At 44.3% G+C, this 19,316-nt stretch overlaps 1 protein-coding gene and 1 long non-coding RNA gene across 5 annotated transcripts; both read left to right on the top strand.

The window, feature by feature from the left end:
* The first annotated feature begins 2,439 nt into the window (after positions 1–2,439).
* On the top strand, positions 2,440–18,723 carry LOC119491091 (NLR family CARD domain-containing protein 3-like). Of its 4 annotated transcripts, none has more exons than XM_037774730.1 (12): positions 2,440–2,613; positions 5,777–5,867; positions 6,477–6,617; positions 8,851–8,991; positions 9,717–9,839; positions 11,709–11,787; positions 11,973–12,201; positions 12,440–14,243; positions 14,349–14,522; positions 14,592–14,765; positions 16,973–17,019; positions 18,094–18,723. In XM_037774730.1, the coding sequence occupies exons 2-12, from the start codon at positions 5,809–5,811 to the stop codon at positions 18,624–18,626; spliced, it is 3,504 nt and encodes a 1,167-aa protein (XP_037630658.1). In that variant the 5' UTR covers positions 2,440–2,613; positions 5,777–5,808; the 3' UTR covers positions 18,627–18,723. The 4 variants fall into 4 exon arrangements, with proteins under 4 accessions (XP_037630658.1, XP_037630659.1, XP_037630661.1 ...); XM_037774731.1 differs by having other exon boundaries at positions 2,468–2,613; positions 5,796–5,867; XM_037774733.1 differs by lacking the exons at positions 5,777–5,867; positions 6,477–6,617; positions 8,851–8,991 and having other exon boundaries at positions 2,473–2,613.
* LOC119491136 lies at positions 14,772–15,360 on the top strand. The gene is made up of 2 exons (XR_005207548.1): positions 14,772–14,906; positions 15,284–15,360. It is a non-coding gene; the product is annotated as an uncharacterized LOC119491136 (long non-coding RNA).
* Positions 18,724–19,316: the final 593 nt, after the last annotated feature.

The raw sequence follows: 19,316 nt of genomic DNA, 5'->3' as shown, positions 1-19,316 counted from the left end.
TCTAAACAATGTCTGAAACAAAGTTGGAAAAAAAAAGTCTGAAAAAAAGTTTGGAAAAAAAAGTAAAAAAAAGTCTGAAAAAATATCTGTAAAAAAATAGTTTGAAAAATGTCTGAAAAAAAAGTTTGTAAAAAACAAATTTGGAAAAAAGTTGGAAAACAAAAGTCTAAACAATGTCTGAAAAAGGTAAAAAAAAAAAGGAAAAAAAAGTCTGAAAAAATATCCATAAAAAAATAGTTTGAAAAATGTCTGAAAAAAAAGTTGGAAAAAAAAGTTGGAAAAAAGTTGGAAAACAAAATGTCTGAAAACATCTCTGAAAAAAAAGTTTGAAAAATGTTGGAAAACTAAAGTCTAAACAATGTTCGAAAAAGGTAAAAAAAAAAAGTCTGAAAAAATGTCTGAAAAAAAGTATGAAAAAAAAAGTTTGAAAAAAGTTGGAAAACAAAAGTCTAAACAATGTCTGAAAAAGGTAAAAAAAAAAAAAAAAAGTCTGAAAAAATATCCGTAGAAAAATAGTTTGAAAAATGTCTGAAAAAAAAGTTTGAAAAATGTTGGAAAGCAAAAGTTTAAACAATGTCTGAAAAAGGTAAAAAAAAAAAAAAAAAAAAAAAAAAAAAGTCTGAAAAAAGTTGGAAAAAAAAAGTCTGAAAAAAAGTTTGGAAAAAAAAGTCTGAAAAAATATCCGTAAAAAAATAGTTTGAAAAATGTCTGAAAAAAAAGTTGGAAAAAAGTTGGAAAACAAAAGTCTAGACAATGTCTGAAAAAGGTAAAAAAAAAAAAAAAAAGTCTGAAAAAATATCCGTAGAAAAATAGTTTGAAAAATGTCTGAAAAAAAAGTTGGAAAAATGTTGGAAAGCAAAAGTCTAAACAATGTCTGAAAAAGGTAAAAAAAAAAAAAAAGTCTTAAAAAAGTTGGAAAAAAAAAGTCCGAAAAAAAGTTTGGAAAAAAAAGTCTGAAAAAATATCCGTAAAAAAATAGTTTGAAAAATGTCTGAAAAAAAAGTTTGAAAAATGTTGGAAAGCAAAAGTCTAAACAATGTCTGAAAAAGGTAAAAAAAAAAAAAAAAAAGTCTGAAAAAATGTCCGTAAAAAAAACAAGTCTGAAAAACAAGTCTGAAAAAAAAAGTTTGAAAAAAGTTGGAAAACAAAAGTCTAAACAATGTCTGAAAAAGGAAAAAAAAAGTTTGAAAAAAAAGTCTAAACAACGTCTGAAAAAGGTAAAAAAAAAAAAAATAAATCTGAAAAATGTCTGAAAAAAAATTTGAAAAGAAAAGTTTGAAAAATGTCGGAAAACTAAAGTCTGAACAATGTCTGAAAAAGCTAAAAAAAAAAAAAAAAAGTCTGAAAAAATATCCGTAAAAGAAAAGTGTGAAAAAATGTCTGAAAAAAAAATTTGTAAAAAAAAGTTTGAAAAAAAAGTTTGAAAAAAAAAGTTTGAAAAAAGTTGGAAAACAAAAGTCTAAACAATGTCTGAAAAAGGTAAAAAAAAAAAAAAAAAAATCTGAAAAATGTCTGAAAAACAAGTCTGTAAAAAAATATCTGAAAAAAAAGTTTGAAAAATGTTGGAAAGCAAAAGTCTAAACAATATCTGAAAAAAAGTTTGAAAAAAAAAGTCTAAACAATGTCTGAAAAAGGTAAAAAAAAAAAAAAACAAGTCTGAAAAAAAAGTTTGAAAAAAATGTCTGAAAAAAAATTTTGAAAAAAAAAGTTTGAAAAATGTTGTAAAACAAAAGTCTAAACAATGTCTGAAAAAGGTTTGTGTGTCTCTGTCTGTGTGTGTCTGTGTGTGTGTCTGTGTGTGTGCTTGGTTTTGTTTTGTTCTAATACTAATTCAGCGTAGTTCAGATGTACTGAAGGAGCTGTTTGATCTCACTCATTCCTTCCACTTCGAGTCCACTCGTCCTCGGAGGGCCTCTGCGTAGCTGCGTGGGGCCTGGTGTGGTTCTGGACTCTGGGGATGTGGGCTTGGTCTGGACTTGGGCTGAGGGCCGGTCTCTGTGTTTTGGTAGAGTTGGTGGTGTGGTGGTGGGTAGTAGGCTGGGCCAGGGCCTCTCTGCCCGTGCTGCTGGAGGTGGTGGTGGTGATGCTCCGGTGGTGGTGGAGGCCTGTGGGGAGTGTTGAATCTGGGTGGATGTCTAGGAGGTGTTGGGCTTCTGGTGGGGTCCGGGTAGTACGGGTCTCTGGGCGGTCCCCTGGCTGGTGTGGAATGGAGGGTTTGGCAGCCAAGTTCCACATCCTTCAGTGTTTTGGTGAATATCCCCACTACCGGCTTCTTTAAGTGGGAGTGGTGGTGTAGGTGCTCAGGAGTTATGGTTGGATGATGGCCAACATGCACGTTAGGAATCAGGGCACACTCTCTGGTGATGTCAATTGATGTGATTTCTCTCTCTCTCTCTCTCTCTCTCTCTCTCTCTCTCTCTCTCTCTCTCAGGTGACTTCTCTCTCTCTCTCTCTCTCTCTCTCTCTCTCTCTCTCTCAGGTGACTTCTCTCTCTCTCTCTCTCTCTCTCTCTCTCTCTCTCTCTCAGGTGACTTCTCTCTCTCTCTCTCTCTCAGGTGACTTCCTGTTTAACCAGTTTTGTGGCTAAGATGTTTCCTCCAGGTTAAACTTTTGGTAAGTGACCCTTTTCAGTGCTGAATGCCTCTCAGCTGATCTCATGTTAGTTTCATCAAACTGTAAAAAGCTGTTTGTGTTGAAGAGTTTAGCTCTGTGCTAACAGTTAGCTGTTAGCCACCGTGTTCATGATCACCAGCTGCTCTAACTACAGTAGCTAACCATGCTAACCATGCTAACAATGCTAACCATGCTAACCCTACTAACCCTGCTAACAATGCTAACCATGCTAACCATGCTAACCATGCTAACCCTACTAACCCTGCTAACAATGCTAACCATGCTAACCATGCTAACAATGCTAACAATGCTAACAATGCCAACAATGCTAGCCATGCTAACCATGCTAACCATGCTAACCATGCTAACCCTGCTAACCATGCTAACAATGCTAACCCTGCTAACCATGCTAACAATGCTAACCATGCTAACCATGCCAACAATGCTAGCCATGCTAACCATGCTAACCATGCTAACAATGCTAACCATGCTAACCATGCTAACCCTGCTAACCATGCTAACCATGCTAACAATGCTAACCCTGCTAACTATGCTAACCATGCTAACAATACTAACCATGCTAACAATGCTAACCATGCTAACAATGCTAACAATGCTAACCATTATGGAGCTCAATATATAAGAAATTCAAGATTTCAAGATTTCTTTATTTGTCATTTTTATGCTCCACATAAAAACTAAATTGTGTTTCTTACATCCATCAATTCAGTGCAAAACAATTGATGAAAACTATGAAGTAATTAACTAATAATTAAGAGCACTAATAAAAAAAATTACGTTAAAAATAGAATAGAATAAATAGTTAATTTAAAAAATAAAAATATTATTAAAGGAACAGTCTCTTTAGTGCAGTTCACATTCTCTGATTGAGCAGTCTGATTGCTGTGGGAAAGAAGCTGTTTAGCAGCCGAGTAGTCCTTGATTTCATACTTCTGTATCTTCTCCCGGACTGCAGCAGTGTGAACATGCCATGTGAGGGATGAGTGGAGTCCTTTATGATGCCGGTTGCTCTGCTCACGCAGCGCTCGGTGTAGATCTCCTGCAGACGCGGCAGCGAGGCACCAATGATTTTTTCAGCAGATCTCACTCTCCTGTTCAGTTTGTGTTTCTCCTCTGCTGTGCTGTTACCAAACCAGGAAGAGCTGCAGTAAGTGAGAATGCTCTCTATGGTGCCTCGGTAGAACATGGTCATGGCTGGGATGGGGAGGTCCACCTTCTTCAGTCTGCGGAGAGAATGAAGGCGCTGTTGGGCCCTCTTGATGACAGCTGTGGTGTTGTCAGCTCGTCTGTCAGATGGACCCCCAGGAACTTGGTGCTGTGTACCCTCTCCACCTCAGAGCCGCTGATGGTCAGTGGGAGATGATGCCGGTGACCAGTCCTCCTGAAGTCAACCACCATCTCCTTGGTCTTATTGGTGTTGAGGGCAAGGTTGTGGGTTTTGCACCACGCCGTCAGCCGCTCCACCTCTTCTCTGTAGGCCGACTCATCGCTGTTGGTGATGAGGCCGGCAACTGTGGTATCGTCGGCGAACTATGATGTGGTTGGTGTTGAAACCAGCAGAACAGTCATGCGTCAGCAGAGTAAACAGTAAAGGGCTCAGTACACAGCCTTGTGGTGATCCTGTGCTCACTGTGGTCGTCTTTGATGTTACGCTACCTACTCTGACTGTCTGCCGTCTCTCTGTCAAAAAGTCCAAGATCCATCTGCACATGCCAGGATCCACACCCAGCAACAACAACTTTTCAATTAGCTGTTGAGGCAGGATTGTGTTGAATGCCGAGCTGAGATCAATGAACAGGATCCTGGCATAAGTGTTCTTGTTCTCCAGATGCGTCAGAGCGAGGTGGAGCAGAGTGGAGATGGCGTCCTCTGTAGAACGGTTCGCTCTGTATGTAAACTGCAACGGGTCCAGACTTGTTGGGAGGCATGACTTGATGTGATTCATGACAAGCCGCTCCAAGCATTTCATAACTATAGGGGTCAAGGCTACAGGGCGGTAGTCATTCATGGAGGCTGGATTCGGCGTTTTGGGCAGAGGTATTATGGTGGCGCTTTTGAGACAGATGGGCACTCTGGCTTGGCTGAGGGAGATGTTGAATATGTCCGTGAAGACATCCTTCAGCTGTTCTGCACATTCCCTCAGCACACAACCTGGGATGTGATCTGGACCAGCAGCCTTTCGAGGGTTGATGTTGGAGAAGACCCTCTTTACGCTGTCTGCGGTCAGCTGGAGTGCCTGGTTGGTGGGAGGCACTGCCCGCCTTTGTGCTGCTCTGTTGTTGTCTGTAATCTCGAACCGAGAGAAAAAGGTGTTGAGGTTACCTGGTAGGGAGGGGTCATTGTCCGTTGCCCGTACAGTAGGCTTGTAGCCTGTAGCTGTCTGGGATCCCTGCCAGAAGCGCCTTGTGTCCTCGGTGTCGGTGAAATTGCTGGACAGCTTTTTCCCATATGCCCTTTTTGCCTCTCTGATTCCTCCTTTTAGGTTGTTCCTTGCCATATTGTACGCTTCAGTGTCAGGACAGGACTGAAGGTTATCCGTTAGTGTGATGACAATAAGTGACACATTAAACATGACTGACTCTCACTGATTATTCATGTTTCAAACTCATGACAGGATGTAAAGCAGTCTAAAGTTCATTCTTTACTGCAGTAAAAGTACAAATACAACACTGTCAAAGTACTTTGTTAGTAAGAGTTAAAGCTCTGCTTTGAAAACGTCACTCAGGTAAAAGTACACAAGTATTATCAGCTAAATGTACTTAAAGGGAGATTTTGATCTCATGATCTGCTATGTAAAGATATTAGTGGAGTGATGGCGTCCTGAGCAGAGAATGAAGGAGGAAGAAGTCATGTGATGGGGGGGGCATTTAGTTCTGGTCTGAGATGCTGGTGCTCTAGTGCGACATCTAGTGGCTCTGAATGTCATCTACAGAACCTTTAACGGATCAGCAGGAACTGAGTGTTGTACTATAATACATGATATGAAGACATTATTATTACTGATGCATTCAGGTGTAAACTGCATTTCACTGTTTTGAACGGTTTTATAGAATAATTATAATAATAATAATAATAATACATTTATTTATGTAGCACTTTTCAAAACAGATGTCATGAAGTGTTTTCTGTTCTAAATGTCCAGAGTGCATCTCTCCCAGCAGGGTGGACTCTGCTATGGATCAGTGTGAGGAGGGAGTCCCCCCCTCTAAAACCACTCAGAGCAAAACTCAGAGGTGAGATGACCATCTCTAACTGTCCACCATCATTATTCACACTCACTGTCACACACTCAACTACTCTATATGGTTATAATATTAACTACTGACTACTGAATGGTTATAATATTAACTACTATATGGTTATAATATTAACTACTGAATGGTTATAATATTAACTACTGACTACTGAATGGTTATAATATGAACTACTGAATGGTTATAATATTAACTACTGAATGGTTATAATATTAACTACTGACTACTGAATGGTTATAATATTAACTACTATATGGTTATAATATTAACTACTGAATGGTTATAATATTAACTACTGAATGGTTATAATATTAACTACTGAATGGTTATAATATTAACTACTGAATGGTTATAATATTAACTACTGAATGGTTATAATATTAACGACTGAATGGTTATAATATTAACTACTGAATGGTTATAATATTAACTACTGAATGTTATAATATTAACTACTAACTTTATTAGTGAACAAAGAGTCAACAACTGATTAGTCAACTAATCAACTGAGAGGAGACGGTTTCTTTCTTCAGATGAAGTTTTGATGAACAGGAGAACGTTACTCATCACTGTCTCTGTTTGTGTCAGGATGCAGCGACAGAAACCAGACTCTCCTGGACCAGATCCTGGATCTGAATCTGGACCTGAACCCAGCTGTGTGTCCATGAAGAGTGACCGGGCTATGCCTCACCCTATCGTCTTTAAAGCTTTACAAGCTGCTGATGGAAGGTAATAATTTATAAGAGAGAGTGATAATACAACTATCAGAATTGATGTCATTGGGTCGTCCTCAGACGAGCTTTCCAGCGGAGCTTTCCAGCGGAGCTTTCCAGCGGAGCTTTCCAGCGGAGCTTCCTGCTGTCTCAGTCCACCATACATCTGGCTAGCTCGCCAGCACTGTCCAGCATCTGTCCTCAGTACGTCCATGTATGTTGGTGTGGGACATCCCTGTGATCGATGCCCGTGCGTTGGTTCCCACATCATCAGCATGCTTGCTGGGAGTTCTAGATGTCTTTGGCAGTGACCGAGAAGTCTCATTCTCCAGACTGCCACTTTGTCACTAAGCCTTGGTAGTCCCTCGTTAGCCTTGGTAGTCCCTCGTTAGTCTTGGTAGTCCCTCGTTAGCCTTGGTAGTCCATCGTTAGTCTTGGTAGTCCCTCGTTAGTCTTGGTAGTCCCTCGTTAGCCTTGGTAGTCCCTCGTTAGCCTTGGTATTCCCTTGTTAGTCTTGGTAGTCCCTTGTTAGCCTTGGTAGTCCCTCGTTAGTCTTGGTAGTCCCTCGTTAGCCTTGGTAGTCCATCGTTAGTCTTGGTAGTCCCTCGTTAGTCTTGGTAGTCCCTCGTTAGCCTTGGTAGTCCCTCGTTAGCCTTGGTATTCCCTTGTTAGTCTTGGTAGTCCCTTGTTAGCCTTGGTAGTCCCTCGTTAGTCTTGGTAGTGCCTCGTTAGACTTGGTAGTCCATCGTTAGTCTTGGTAGTCCCTCGTTAGTCTTGGTAGTCCCTCGTTAGCCTTGGTCGTCCCTCGTTAGCCTTGGTATTCCCTTGTTAGTCTTGGTAGTCCCTTGTTAGTCTTGGTAGTCCCTCGTTAGCCTTGGTAGTCCCTCGTTAGTCTTGGTAGTCCCTCGTTAGTCTTGGTAGTCCCTCGTTAGCCTTGGTATTCCCTCGTTAGTCTTGGTAGTCCCTCGTTAGTCTTGGTAGTCCCTTGTTAGTCTTGCTAGTCCCTTGTTAGTCTTGGTAGTCCCTCGTTAGCCTTGGTAGTCCCTCGTACAGACTGAATTAATTAACAATGGTAGCAGCTGGTGTCAAGCAGGCAGCAGATGCAGCCACAATCCAGGTGACATCCAAATCCAGGTGTAACCCCGCTCCAGGTGTAACCCCGCTCCAGGTGTAACCTCGCTCCAGGTGTAACCCTGCTCCAGGTGTAACCCCGCTCCAGGTGTAACCTCGCTCCAGGTGTAACCTCGCTCCAGGTGTAACCCCGCTCCAGGTGTAACCTCGCTCCAGGTGTAACCCCACTTCAGGTGTAACCTCGCTCCAGGTGTAACCCTGCTCCAGGTGTAACACCGCTCCAGGTGTAACCTCGCTCCAGGTGTAACCTCGCTCCAGGTGTAACCCCACTTCAGGTGTAACCTCGCTCCAGGTGTAACCCCGCTCCAGGTGTAACCCCCCTCCAGGTGTAACCCCGCTCCAGCTGTAACCCCGCTCCAGGTGTAACCCCGCTCCAGGTGTAACCTCGCTCCAGCTGTAACCTCCCTCCAGCTGTAACCCCGCTCCAGGTGTAACCCCGCTCCAGCTGTAACCCCGCTCCAGGTGTAACCCCGTTCCGGGTGTAACCCCGCTCCAGGTGTAACCCCGCTCCAGCTGTAACCCCGCTCCAGGTGTAACCCCGCTCCAGTTGTAACCTCGCTCCACGTGTAACCTCGCTCCAGGTGTATCCCCGCTCCAGTTGTAACCTCGCTCCAAGTGTAACCCCGCTCCGGGTGTAACCCCGCTCCAGGTGTAACTCCGCTCCAGTTGTAACCTCGCTCCACGTGTAACCCCGCTCCGGGTGTAACCCCGCTCCAGCTGTAACCCCGCTCCAGGTGTAACCCCGCTCCAGCTGTAACCCCGCTCCAGGTGTAACCCCGCTCCAGTTGTAACCTCGCTCCAGGTGTATCCCCGCTCCAGTTGTAACCTCGCTCCAAGTGTAACCCCGCTCCGGGTGTAACCCCGCTCCAGGTGTAACTCCGCTCCAGTTGTAACCTCGCTCCACGTGTAACCCCGCTCCGGGTGTAACCCCGCTCCAGTTGATTTTCCGGTTTCCACTTAGCTGGCAGTGTCTTCCAGGAGAAGGGAGCGGAATAGCTAAAGGCCATCTTACCTAGTTCTGTGCGGACCTCAGGTACAGATAATAAGTACAGGTCAGAGGAGCATTAAGTTTTGATGAACAGGAGAACGTTACTCATCACTGTCTCTGTTTGTGTCAGGATGCAGCGACAGAAACCAGACTCTCCTGGACCAGATCCTGGATCTGAATCTGGACCTGAACCCAGCTGTGTGTCCATGAAGAGTGATCGGTCTATGGATTTCCCTATCACCTTTAAAGTTGGACAGGCTGCTGATGGAAGGTAATAATTTAAAAGTGAACTTTGTTATTATCTGACTCTCAGAGCTTCACAGTCGAGGTGGGCGATGCTACAGAATGTGGTTTTGATCTGATGCCCAGTGATACCAGAACCAGAACCAGCAGCCAGATGCTGATATGTTTATTATTAATAACAGCTGATGTACTGACATACAGGGGAGAGCCATGAAGTTTCATCTCCACCGAGTCATTTATCAAACATCTCTCTTCATTATTTAATCACATTCATGTTCAAACACACGAGTTCATGTTTAATAACTAAAATGATTATTATATGAATTCTGTGACAAAAGAGTTGATCGTTGTACGACTTCTCATCATCCAGTTTAATATGGAGGTCAACAGATGTCATATTTTAAGTTGGTTTTATTGTAGCATATATGCAATAACCTATTATATGTGTGAACAATTTGATTTGATCAATATCTACAAATTTACAACTTGGTGGTCACAGAGTAAGTTTTTGTGGCCACCCTGGATCTGATCTGATCTGATCTGATCTGATCTGATCAAATCTGAATCTGATCTGATCTGAATCTGGTGTCGACTCTCGTTTGAATCCGTTTGTCTCCAACGATGAACATTTGATACAAAGTTAAAAATAACTGAAACCAGAAGTTCTATATTATATTAGTTTTGATATCTGAACAGAATCTGGTCAAAAGTATTTTTCCATCTTTTCATGAGTTAGTTGTTTGTTTGTATCAGGATCCAGCAGCAGAGACCAGACTCTCCTGAATCTGGATCTGAACCCAGCTGTGTGTCCATGAGGAGTGACCGGTCTATGGATCACCCTTTCACCTTTAAAGCTGGACAAGCTGCTGATGGAAGGTAATAATGTTGAATGTTGGGTTCCAACATGGGTTTATTTAGGCTTTACACTAGTGAACTGGGCCTTGAGTTCCTTGATAGTAGACTGGACAGCAGATAAATCCCAAAGACTGCAATCAAATATCTGTCCAATGCTCATGACTAGCTTCTCAGAGATAGATTGGGTTGAGGTGTCATCCAGAGCACTAGCGTAGCCAGAAAAACAGCTGTGGGTGTGCATCAGAAAAACTGCATGTGCCACATGTTCCAGATGTGGACTTGGACTGAAATTCAGCCCAGAACTTTGAGATGGAGAGGTCCTTTACGTGAGCGCCCAGAAGGCAGTTTTAACACTAATACAGTCACCCCAGCTGCCACCTCAGTATATAGCCGATATATGAAAAGTTGTGGCTGGTTGGAAAACTCTGATGTCCGAGTGCCATTGAATGCAACAAAAGATGATGCTGTCAGCTGCTGGTCCGTTTTCTACCGGCCTTGGCAGCTTCTTGTGCAGCCTCTCCCGGTCCAGGCCGCACGCATCGACTGCTCACGACTGTTTTTCCTGCTAAATGTGTGTGTAGGGTTGCCAACTTCCACTAGTAGAAATAAAGAAGGGCTGCATAGTGGCGGGTTGTTTAGTTATAGTAACTTGTTTAGTAAGGCTATAACTAAAGATGAATTCTGCTTGTCAGTTTTGGGTGTTCCAGCTGCCTCTCTGGGTGGCACAGGCACACCCTGGCACACCATGGATACGTCATTGATCCAGAGAGAAGCAGAATTTAACCACAGATCTGCCGTTATGCAGTACCAGATTAAATCATGATTGAATAACAAGTTTTATTTAAACCCTGTTAGATCCATCTGCTGTCTCAGCTGCCTTGACCAACTTTGTCACAAGGACAAAAGGACGGCTGTGATGGTGCAACCAGTTGTTATCTCCTTCTTGAAGTGATGCCAGTGTGAAGACATCGTCTCAGAAGTGACTCTCAGGCTGGAGTTACTGTAGTTAAGAATGAAGTGATCTTTCCAGTAACATAATGTGGGTTGAGGGCAGTTTGTGAGATATAGACCTTTATGCATGCAGTTAGTGTACGACCCGCTCTACGTCCTGAGCCACAGCTGCAGGCCTTACTGTAAATACATGTCACACTTGTTGCCATTCATTTGTTTGTCAGGATCATTGTCCTGTGGTCCATCTTGCTGAGGTGGTCATCCTCCCCCGTCTCAGGCAGCCCTGGGACTATCTGTTCGGTCCATCTGCAGCTAGCTTGAATTCTTCCTTACGGAATATGCAGGTTGGGCTGATCATCCTTCCTGCCCCTGGTGGCGTCTTCCTGAACTACCAGCTGTCTCTCCAGCCATCACCAACCTGTTCTTGGTCATCTCCAAGTCAGCTCCTAGGCATCACTGGCTAAACCAGGCTTGGTGGTTTTGAGATATACCCAACGGTACACTTCATTGCATCAGCAGTGATGTGATCTTTCAACATTGGACACCCTCTCCCAGGTGACCCAGTCCACCTTGATCAGACACTATAGATCACTCCCTCTGATCCATCACCATCTGGATCGTTCAGCAGCCTCTGATGTGATGCTGATGGCTCGATGATGACCAGCCAAGTCTCTACATCCAACATCCACAGTTACACAGCAAGTTTTCCATCCCTGCCTCTGACACAGCTCTAACATCTCCTGACATTAGATCCTCTTTCTCTTGTGGGACCCCCCAGTAGGACGCTTTCAGGCCTTACTAATGTTGGTGTTTTTATACCACCCACTCTACCTCCTGAGACACAGCTGCCCTGTCATTCTGCCGTCATCACAGAACACCTTTAGTTAGCTGCAGATTTAAGTCCTCAAATGTTCTTAAACTTGATGTTTTTCTCCACAGAGTTCATCAGGAGAGCTCAGAGGGCCTCGGTGGTCAGTCTGCCCAGCAGCATCAAACAGACCTGGACTCCATATTTATGGTGTGTACATGTACAAACACACATTTCACTATTAACTACATCAACCACACATTAAATGCTAAACTACCAATCAGGTCCCAACAGTCTCCATGCTGCTCTGTTCAGACCAGCAGGCCTTCAGACTGACAGATGAATCACATGTTGGGTTCTTTAAATTAAATGTTCAGTTTTTCTTTCTGTTCCAGCTGCTGGAGGACAACATCGGTACTTTTGTGAAGAACGAGCTGAAGAAGATCCAGAAGGTTCTGAGTCCAGATTACCCAGAATGCTTAGAGAGTCAGAGGGAGGATGAGGAGGTGTTGGACGGTGAGGATGAGGAGCAGAGGAGGAGCAGCAGAGAGGCGTTTCTGAAGATCACACTGAACTTCCTGAGGAGAATGAAGCAGGAGGAGCTGGCTGACTGTCTGCAGAGCAGTGAGAGGATTTTAACAGATTTAACATGATGGAAAGAGGAAATGGAGACAACATGGGAGAAGTTTACATTTAAAACTCTGCTGTTAATATGCTGCACACATCTTCATCAGATCAGAGGCTGTTTGTCCTCCACTGATGAGCTGAATAAAACTGATGGAGGAGGAAAAACTAAATGTTTAGATTCTCTGATCTTCTGTAGGATCCACTCACTGGTTTCATTTCTTGTTTGTTCATTCAGGAACAGTTGCTGCAGTGTGTCGACGTCAACTCAAGTCTAACCTGAAGAAGAAGTTCCAGTGTGTGTTTGAGGGGATCGCTAAAGCAGGAAACCCAACCCTTCTGAATCAGATCTACACAGAGCTCTACATCACAGAGGGAGGGACTGCAGAGGTCAATGATGAACACGAGGTCAGACAGATTGAAACAGCATCCAGGAAACCAGACAGACCAGAAACAACAATCAGACAAGAAGACATCTTTAAAGCCTCACCTGGAAGAGATGAACCAATCAGAACAGTGATGACAAAGGGAGTGGCTGGCATCGGGAAAACAGTCTTAACACAGAAGTTCACTCTGGACTGGGCTGAAGACAAAGCCAACCAGGACATCCAGTTCATATTTCCATTCACTTTCAGAGAGCTGAATGTGCTGGAAGAGAAGAAGTACAGCTTGGTGGAACTTGTTCATCACTTCTTTACTGAAACCAAAGAAGCAGGAATCTGCAGGTTTGAAGAGTTCCTGGTTGTGTTCATCTTTGACGGTCTGGATGAGTGTCGACTTCCTCTGGACTTCCACAACAACAAGATCCTGACTGATGTTACAGAGTCCACCTCAGTGGATGTTCTGCTGACAAACCTCATCAGGGGGAAACTGCTTCCCTCTGCTCGCCTCTGGATAACCACACGACCTGCAGCAGCCAATCAGATCCCTCCTGAGTGTGTTGACATGGTGACCGAGGTCAGAGGGTTCACCGACCCACAAAAGGAGGAGTACTTCAGGAAGAGATCCAGAGATGAGGAGCAGACCAGCAGCATCATCTCCCACATCAAGACATCACGAAGCCTCCACATCATGTGCCACATCCCGGTCTTCTGCTGGATCACTGCTACAGTTCTGGAGGAGGTGTTGAAGACCAGAGAGGGAGGAGAGCTGCCCAAGACCCTGACTGAGATGTACATCCACTTCCTGGTGGTTCAGTCCAAAGTGAAGAACATCAAGTATGATGGAGGAGCTGAGACAGATCCACACTGGAGTCCACAGAGCAGGAAGATGATCAAGTCTCTGGGAAAACTGGCTTTTGATCAGCTGCAGAAAGGCAACCTGATCTTCTATGAATCTGACCTGACAGAGTGTGGCATCGATATCAGAGCAGCCTCAGTGTACTCAGGAGTGTTCACACAGATCTTTAAAGAGGAGAGAGGACTGTACCAGTACAAGGTGTTCTGCTTCGTCCATCTGAGTGTTCAGGAGTTTCTGGCTGCTCTTCATGTCCATCTGATATTCATCAATTCTGGTGTCAATCTGATGGCAGAAGAACAAAAAACCTCCTGGTTGTCCAAAGTCTTCAGAGACAAACCTGATCCAACACATCTCTACCAGAGTGCTGTGGACAAGGCCTTACAGAGTCCAAACGGACACCTGGACTTGTTCCTCCGCTTCCTCCTGGGTCTTTCACTAGAGACCAATCAGACTCTCCTACGAGGTCTGCTGACACAGACAGAAAGTAGCTCACAAACCAATCAGGAAACAGTCCAGTACATCAAGAAGAAGATCAGTGAGAACTCCTCAGCAGAGAAAAGCATCAATCTGTTCCACTGTCTGAATGAACTGAATGATCGTTCTCTGGTGGAGGAGATCCAACAGTCCCTGAGTTCAGGACGTCTCTCCACAGATGAACTGTCTCCTGCTCAGTGGTCAGCTCTGGGCTTCATCTTACTGTCATCAGGAGAAGATCTGGACGTGTTTGACCTTAAGAAATACTCTGCTTCAGAGGAGGTTCTTCTGAGGCTGCTGCCAGTGGTCAAAGCCTCCAACAAAGCTCTGTACGTGGACACATAACTATCCACATTAAATGTTGTTTTATTATTCAGAAACAACAACAACCATTGTTTGAAATTGTTTCTTATGTATTGCTGATTCTTCTTCAGACTGGGTGGCTGTAAACTCTCAGAGAGAAGCTGTGAAGCTCTGTCCTCAGTTCTCAGCTCCCAGTCCTCTAGTCTGAGATACCTGGACCTGAGTAACAACGACCTGCAGGATTCAGGAGTGAACCTGCTGTCTGCTAGACTGAAGAGTCCACATTGTAAACTGGAAACTCTCAGGTAGGTCTTCAGCTATTTGAAAATGAAGACTGTTTGAGCTGTTATTTACTTTTTATTTAATCCTTTTAGGTTGCCTGGCTGTAACCTCTCAGAGAGAAGCTGTGAAGCTCTGTCCTCAGTTCTCAGCTTCCAGTCCTCTAGTCTCAGATACCTGGACCTGAGTAACAACGACCTGCAGGATTCAGGAGTGACGCTGCTGTCTGCTGGACTGACGAGTCCCCACTGTACACTGGAAAGTCTCAGGTAGGTGTTCAACTATTTGAAAAATAATGACCCTCTGAGCTCTTATTTTCTTAACATTTATTATTGGATGGATATTTTATTGAGAGGCTGTACATTGTCAGATAGGAGCTGTGAAGATCTATCCTCAGTTCTCAGCTCCTAGTCCTCTAGTCTGAGAGACCTGGACCTGAGTAACAGTGTAAGTTAAATGTTGAGGCTTTTTAGTCCATTTTATGATCCTGTATTTAATGTGGCATCAATAACGTACTGAAGGGGTTTGCTGACTCAGGAGCTCATCACCATTATAGTTGGTTGGTTCACGAGTAGGGCACTGGCGTCCATGGCCGTCTTGGCCCCTCTATCTGGCCTTGATGCCATTCTAAAAATCGTATGCCCTGCGGCCACAGTGGCCTTGGTGCCCCACCCACACTGCCCCAGCTGATTTCACCGTTTTCTCCTCCTCCTCTTTCCTGTCGATTCGTTTTTTAGACTCCAGTGTCTTTTGTTGAGATTCTGAATTCTTATTGGGCGACATCAAGTAAAACGCTGCGCACAAAACCAGAAGTGGGTTTGATTTGGAGCCTGGTATTAACCGCTGGAAACTGGTTCCTTCTACCCCCGCCCCTCCCTCTGTAGCCTAAACTAAACAACTAAAACACAGCCACAAATCTTCCATCCACGCTGTTCATGAGTGCAGTTTTACCGGTATTAATTTCGTCTGAAGGTTACAGCAGAACAAAGTAGGAAATAACAACAATAAACAACTTACTAATAATGGTAATTTGTAAATACCAATAATATTTTATATATTTATTTCACTGTTAATAATAATATGTATTAAAAGTAAAATCATTCTTAACTGTTAAAGGGACTATTTGTAACTTTCAGAAATGTCTTGTTAACAGCAACACCTGTGGCCGTTAAGTCAACGAAAGTCAGCGTCAGGCTCGCGCTTGCTCGCTCTAAATAGACATGAAGGAGCATCGCTCAACACAGTGAGGAGACACACGTCAGCTAAAAGCACAATATCACTCTATATTTCAGCTGCTTGGCAGTAATGTTAGCTGACCAGACGAAGGTCTCTCCATGAATCAATGCTGATCCTAGTGTTGGCTTTTCCTGCCTCAGCAAAAGCGGGTCAGTGCCGGGGCTCAGAAGCAGGAAGAGAAACGTTATCGCCTCCCGACTGCGCCCGTGGGGAAGACACTGGCACCCGCTCGGTGACGATAACGTTTCTCTCTGAAGACCCTCGTCACTTCACAAGACACGGGAAACCTCTGTTGGTCTGGAGGAGCTGCAGCAGTTATTTCTGCACAAACGTCCACTGAACATTCACTAGATATTCTCAGAGCTAAACTAACTCTTCTGCAGTGTGGAGTGAGTGCGCGTTCACGTCTAGAGGTGGAGAGAGACAGCAAGAACGCGTGCGGTGTGTGAGTGAAGGCAAACAGGCAGAGGAGGAGAGACTCCAGCCACACGCGAGCGCGCATGTGTCCCGACCCGGTACATTTATACGCTTAAAAAGTTACAAACAGTCCCTTTAAGTGAAATTCATTATTTCCGTGGACTTAAAATCAGTGTTTTAAGTGATGGCCGTGCTGCCTTCAAGGCCAAGTGACCTCTAAAATGATAAAATTCCAGGTCTGTTCACTACACAGAAAGTTGACGTGGATATATAAAGCCCAGTTTTATTACAGTCCTTTAATGATATTAATCTGTAGATTTTAACCGTAGAATATAGGAAGTGGTCAGTGCAGTCAATTAAATAGCAAACACATGACCCACGTGCTGCCCTGTTAATGCACTGTATGATGATGTAATGTGTTTGGTCGTACCTATTGTTGCTGTTGTGATTCAATGTTGTCTTGTTCTGTGTTGGATGCTGCTATTTGACCCTGTCTTCACTAGGTCTCACTTATAAAAGAGGTTTTAATCTCAATGTGACTTCCTAGTTTAATAAAGGTTATATATATAATCCAATGTGTGGTCTAAAGAGAATAAAACCAAAACTAACGAAACAAGTCATCGGTGAGAGTTGGATTGTAGATCAACTAATAAATGAAGAGGTTTTCTTCAGGCTCATTACAACAGTCCAGTACAATGGCTCTATTACTGCTGACGTCACACCAATCAGCATATTGATCTCACCCTCCATCTTACCCTTAATCTCATATCTTTGGATCTGAGTAAAGCTGTATGAAGTTGATTATGACTGTTTCCTCCTGCAGGACGGACCATGGTGGACAGCAGTGGTTGAGACCCGGTCTGAGGAAGTGTGAGTGTGTTTTAAGTTTGATTTATTTATTTTATGCCAAAAGGCTAGTTTTCAACTGTTGTCCGTCAGCCTGATGTTAAATTAGTCTTTAAAACACGACAACATGTAAAATTAGAACCAGAGAAAGCAGAACATGAACCGCTGAACAGGATAAAACAGGATAATGTGATCAAAGCGCTGCCTTCTACTATGGAGGGATGGAGGACGACCTGAAGAAGTGGCCTCAGATAACCTCCACTAGCATATTTAGCTACGTTATTGACTCCGTTGCTACAGACGGTGAAGAGATGAACAATCTGAAAAGCTCTGAGGCAGATCAGTACTTCCACAGTAACAAGGTTTAGCTTTTTCCTACACAGATAACCGTACTTAAACTATCTGTAATCTAATGCTGCCCTGCACTCCGTCTCATAAACTGCCTTACATTATAAACTGTACAGAAAATAGTCAACGTAACTGGCTCCTTTCTAGTCTTCTGACCACTCAGAGCTCTTTACACTACATGTCAGCATTCACCCATTCACACACTGATGTCAGAGGCTGCCATACAAGGAGCCAACCTGCCCATCAGGAGGCTCAGCCTTCAAGAGACATCTGGGGTTCATTTGCTCGAGGACACTTTGACGATCTAATCCAGACTGTGGAGAAGCTTTCTGCAGCAGACGACAGTTTGAGATTTGATGTTCAAAGGTGTGAACGTTGTGCTGAATGTGAGCTCTTTGGTGGAGCTAATCAGCGTTTTAGAAAGCAGATGGTTCAGAGCTGCTTTGTGCTGCAGTGGAAGATGATGAGCCAGTTTTATTAGTGAGACTTTATTCAGTACTGGATCATCAGCTGTCGTCCTCGGGTCCACACCGGGACCAACAGCAGAACACCGTCCACATGTTGACTCTCATGTTGAGGAGCTGTTCATGCTGTTACAACTGGATTGTTGAGTTTCTAGTTAAAGGTTGTTAAACGTCATTCACAGTTGAATATCAGATGTCACTTTTCTTTCACTGATTGTCAGTAGAGTTGTTAATAAATCACCAGATGTTGACCTGCAGCTGTATTGTATCTTCTTCTCTCCATCAGATGTCTGTCAACTGGAACTGGACACAAACACAGTACACAGAAAACTCAAACTGTCTGACAACAACAGGAAGGTGACACGTGTGAAGGAGGTTCAGTCATATCCTGATCATCCAGACAGATTCATCTCCTGGAATCAGCTGCTGTGTAGAACTGGTCTGACTGGTCGCTGCTACTGGGAGGTCGAGTGGAGAGGAAGGGTTGATATATCAGTGAGTTACAGAGGAATCAGCAGGAGAGGAGACAGTGTGTTTGGAAGGAATGATCAGTCCTGGAGTCTGTGGTGCTCTGATGATGGTTACTATGTCTGTCACAATAACAGAGAAACACCCATCTCCTCCTCCTCCTCCTCCTCCTCTGGTAGAGTAGCAGTGTATGTGGACTGTCCTGCTGGCACTCTGTCCTTCTACAGAGTCTCCTCTGACACCCTGATCCACCTCCACACCTTCAGCACCACATTCACTGAACCTCTTTATCCTGGGTTTGGGTTCTGGTTTCCTGGTTCCTCAGTGTCTCTGTGTCCTCTGCAGGTCTGAGTGTCTCTGTGTCCTCTGCAGGTCTGAGTGTCTCTGTGTCCTCTGCAGGTCTGAGTGTCTCTGTGTCCTCTGCAGGTCTGAGTGTCTCTGTGTGTCCTCTGCAGGTCTGAGTGTCTCTGTGTCCTCTGCAGGTCTGAGTGTCTCTGTGTCCTCTGCAGGTCCTTCTCCCCTCTTCCTCTTCCTCTTCCTCCTCTTCCTCCCCTCCTCCTCCTCTTCTTCCTCCTTCCCTTCTTCCTCCTCTCCCTCCTCCTCCTCCTCTTCCTCTTCCTCCTTCCCCTCTTACTCTTCCTCCTCCCCCTCTTCCTCCCCCTCCTCTTCTTCCTCTTCCTCCTTCTCGCTGAAGGTTCTCAGCCGGGTTGGGGGGGGGGGTGAGAGCAGACCGGTGTCGGAGGATCGTAGTCTCTGGGATGGAGTGTAGAGGTGGAGAAGGTTGGTTAGGTACTGGGGGGCATGGAGGGATTTGTATGTGAGAAGGAGGAGTTAATAGTTGATGTAGGACTTGATTGAAGATGGATGAGTGTCGGGGTGATGTGCTGCCAGAGCCTAGTGCGGGTCAGAACCCTGGCAGCTGAGTTCTGGACGTACTGGAGCCGGTCCAGGGCTTTGCTGGGTACCCCGGACAGGACTCCATTCCAGTAGTCCAGACGGGAGCTGATGAAGGAGTGGATGAGGGTCTCTGCCACGGAGTCG

The sequence above is a fragment of the Sebastes umbrosus genome, chromosome 7, assembly GCF_015220745.1.
Source record: "Sebastes umbrosus isolate fSebUmb1 chromosome 7, fSebUmb1.pri, whole genome shotgun sequence".
Lineage (NCBI taxonomy): Eukaryota > Metazoa > Chordata > Actinopteri > Perciformes > Sebastidae > Sebastes > Sebastes umbrosus.
This window is presented reverse-complemented; position numbering and strand designations above follow the sequence as displayed.

What these genes read in the sequence shown, in the direction of transcription:
- LOC119491091 (XM_037774730.1), top strand. Translation starts at nt 5,809, where the DNA reads ATGGATCAGTGTGAGGAGGGAGTCCCCCCCTCTAAAACCACTCAGAGC. An exon ending in AAAGCCTCCAACAAAGCTCT is followed by an intron (nt 14,244 to 14,348) that starts GTACGTGGACAC and finishes ATTCTTCTTCAG; the next exon opens with ACTGGGTGGCTGTAAACTCT. An exon ending in TGTACACTGGAAAGTCTCAG is followed by an intron (nt 14,766 to 16,972) that starts GTAGGTGTTCAA and finishes TTCCTCCTGCAG; the next exon opens with GACGGACCATGGTGGACAGC.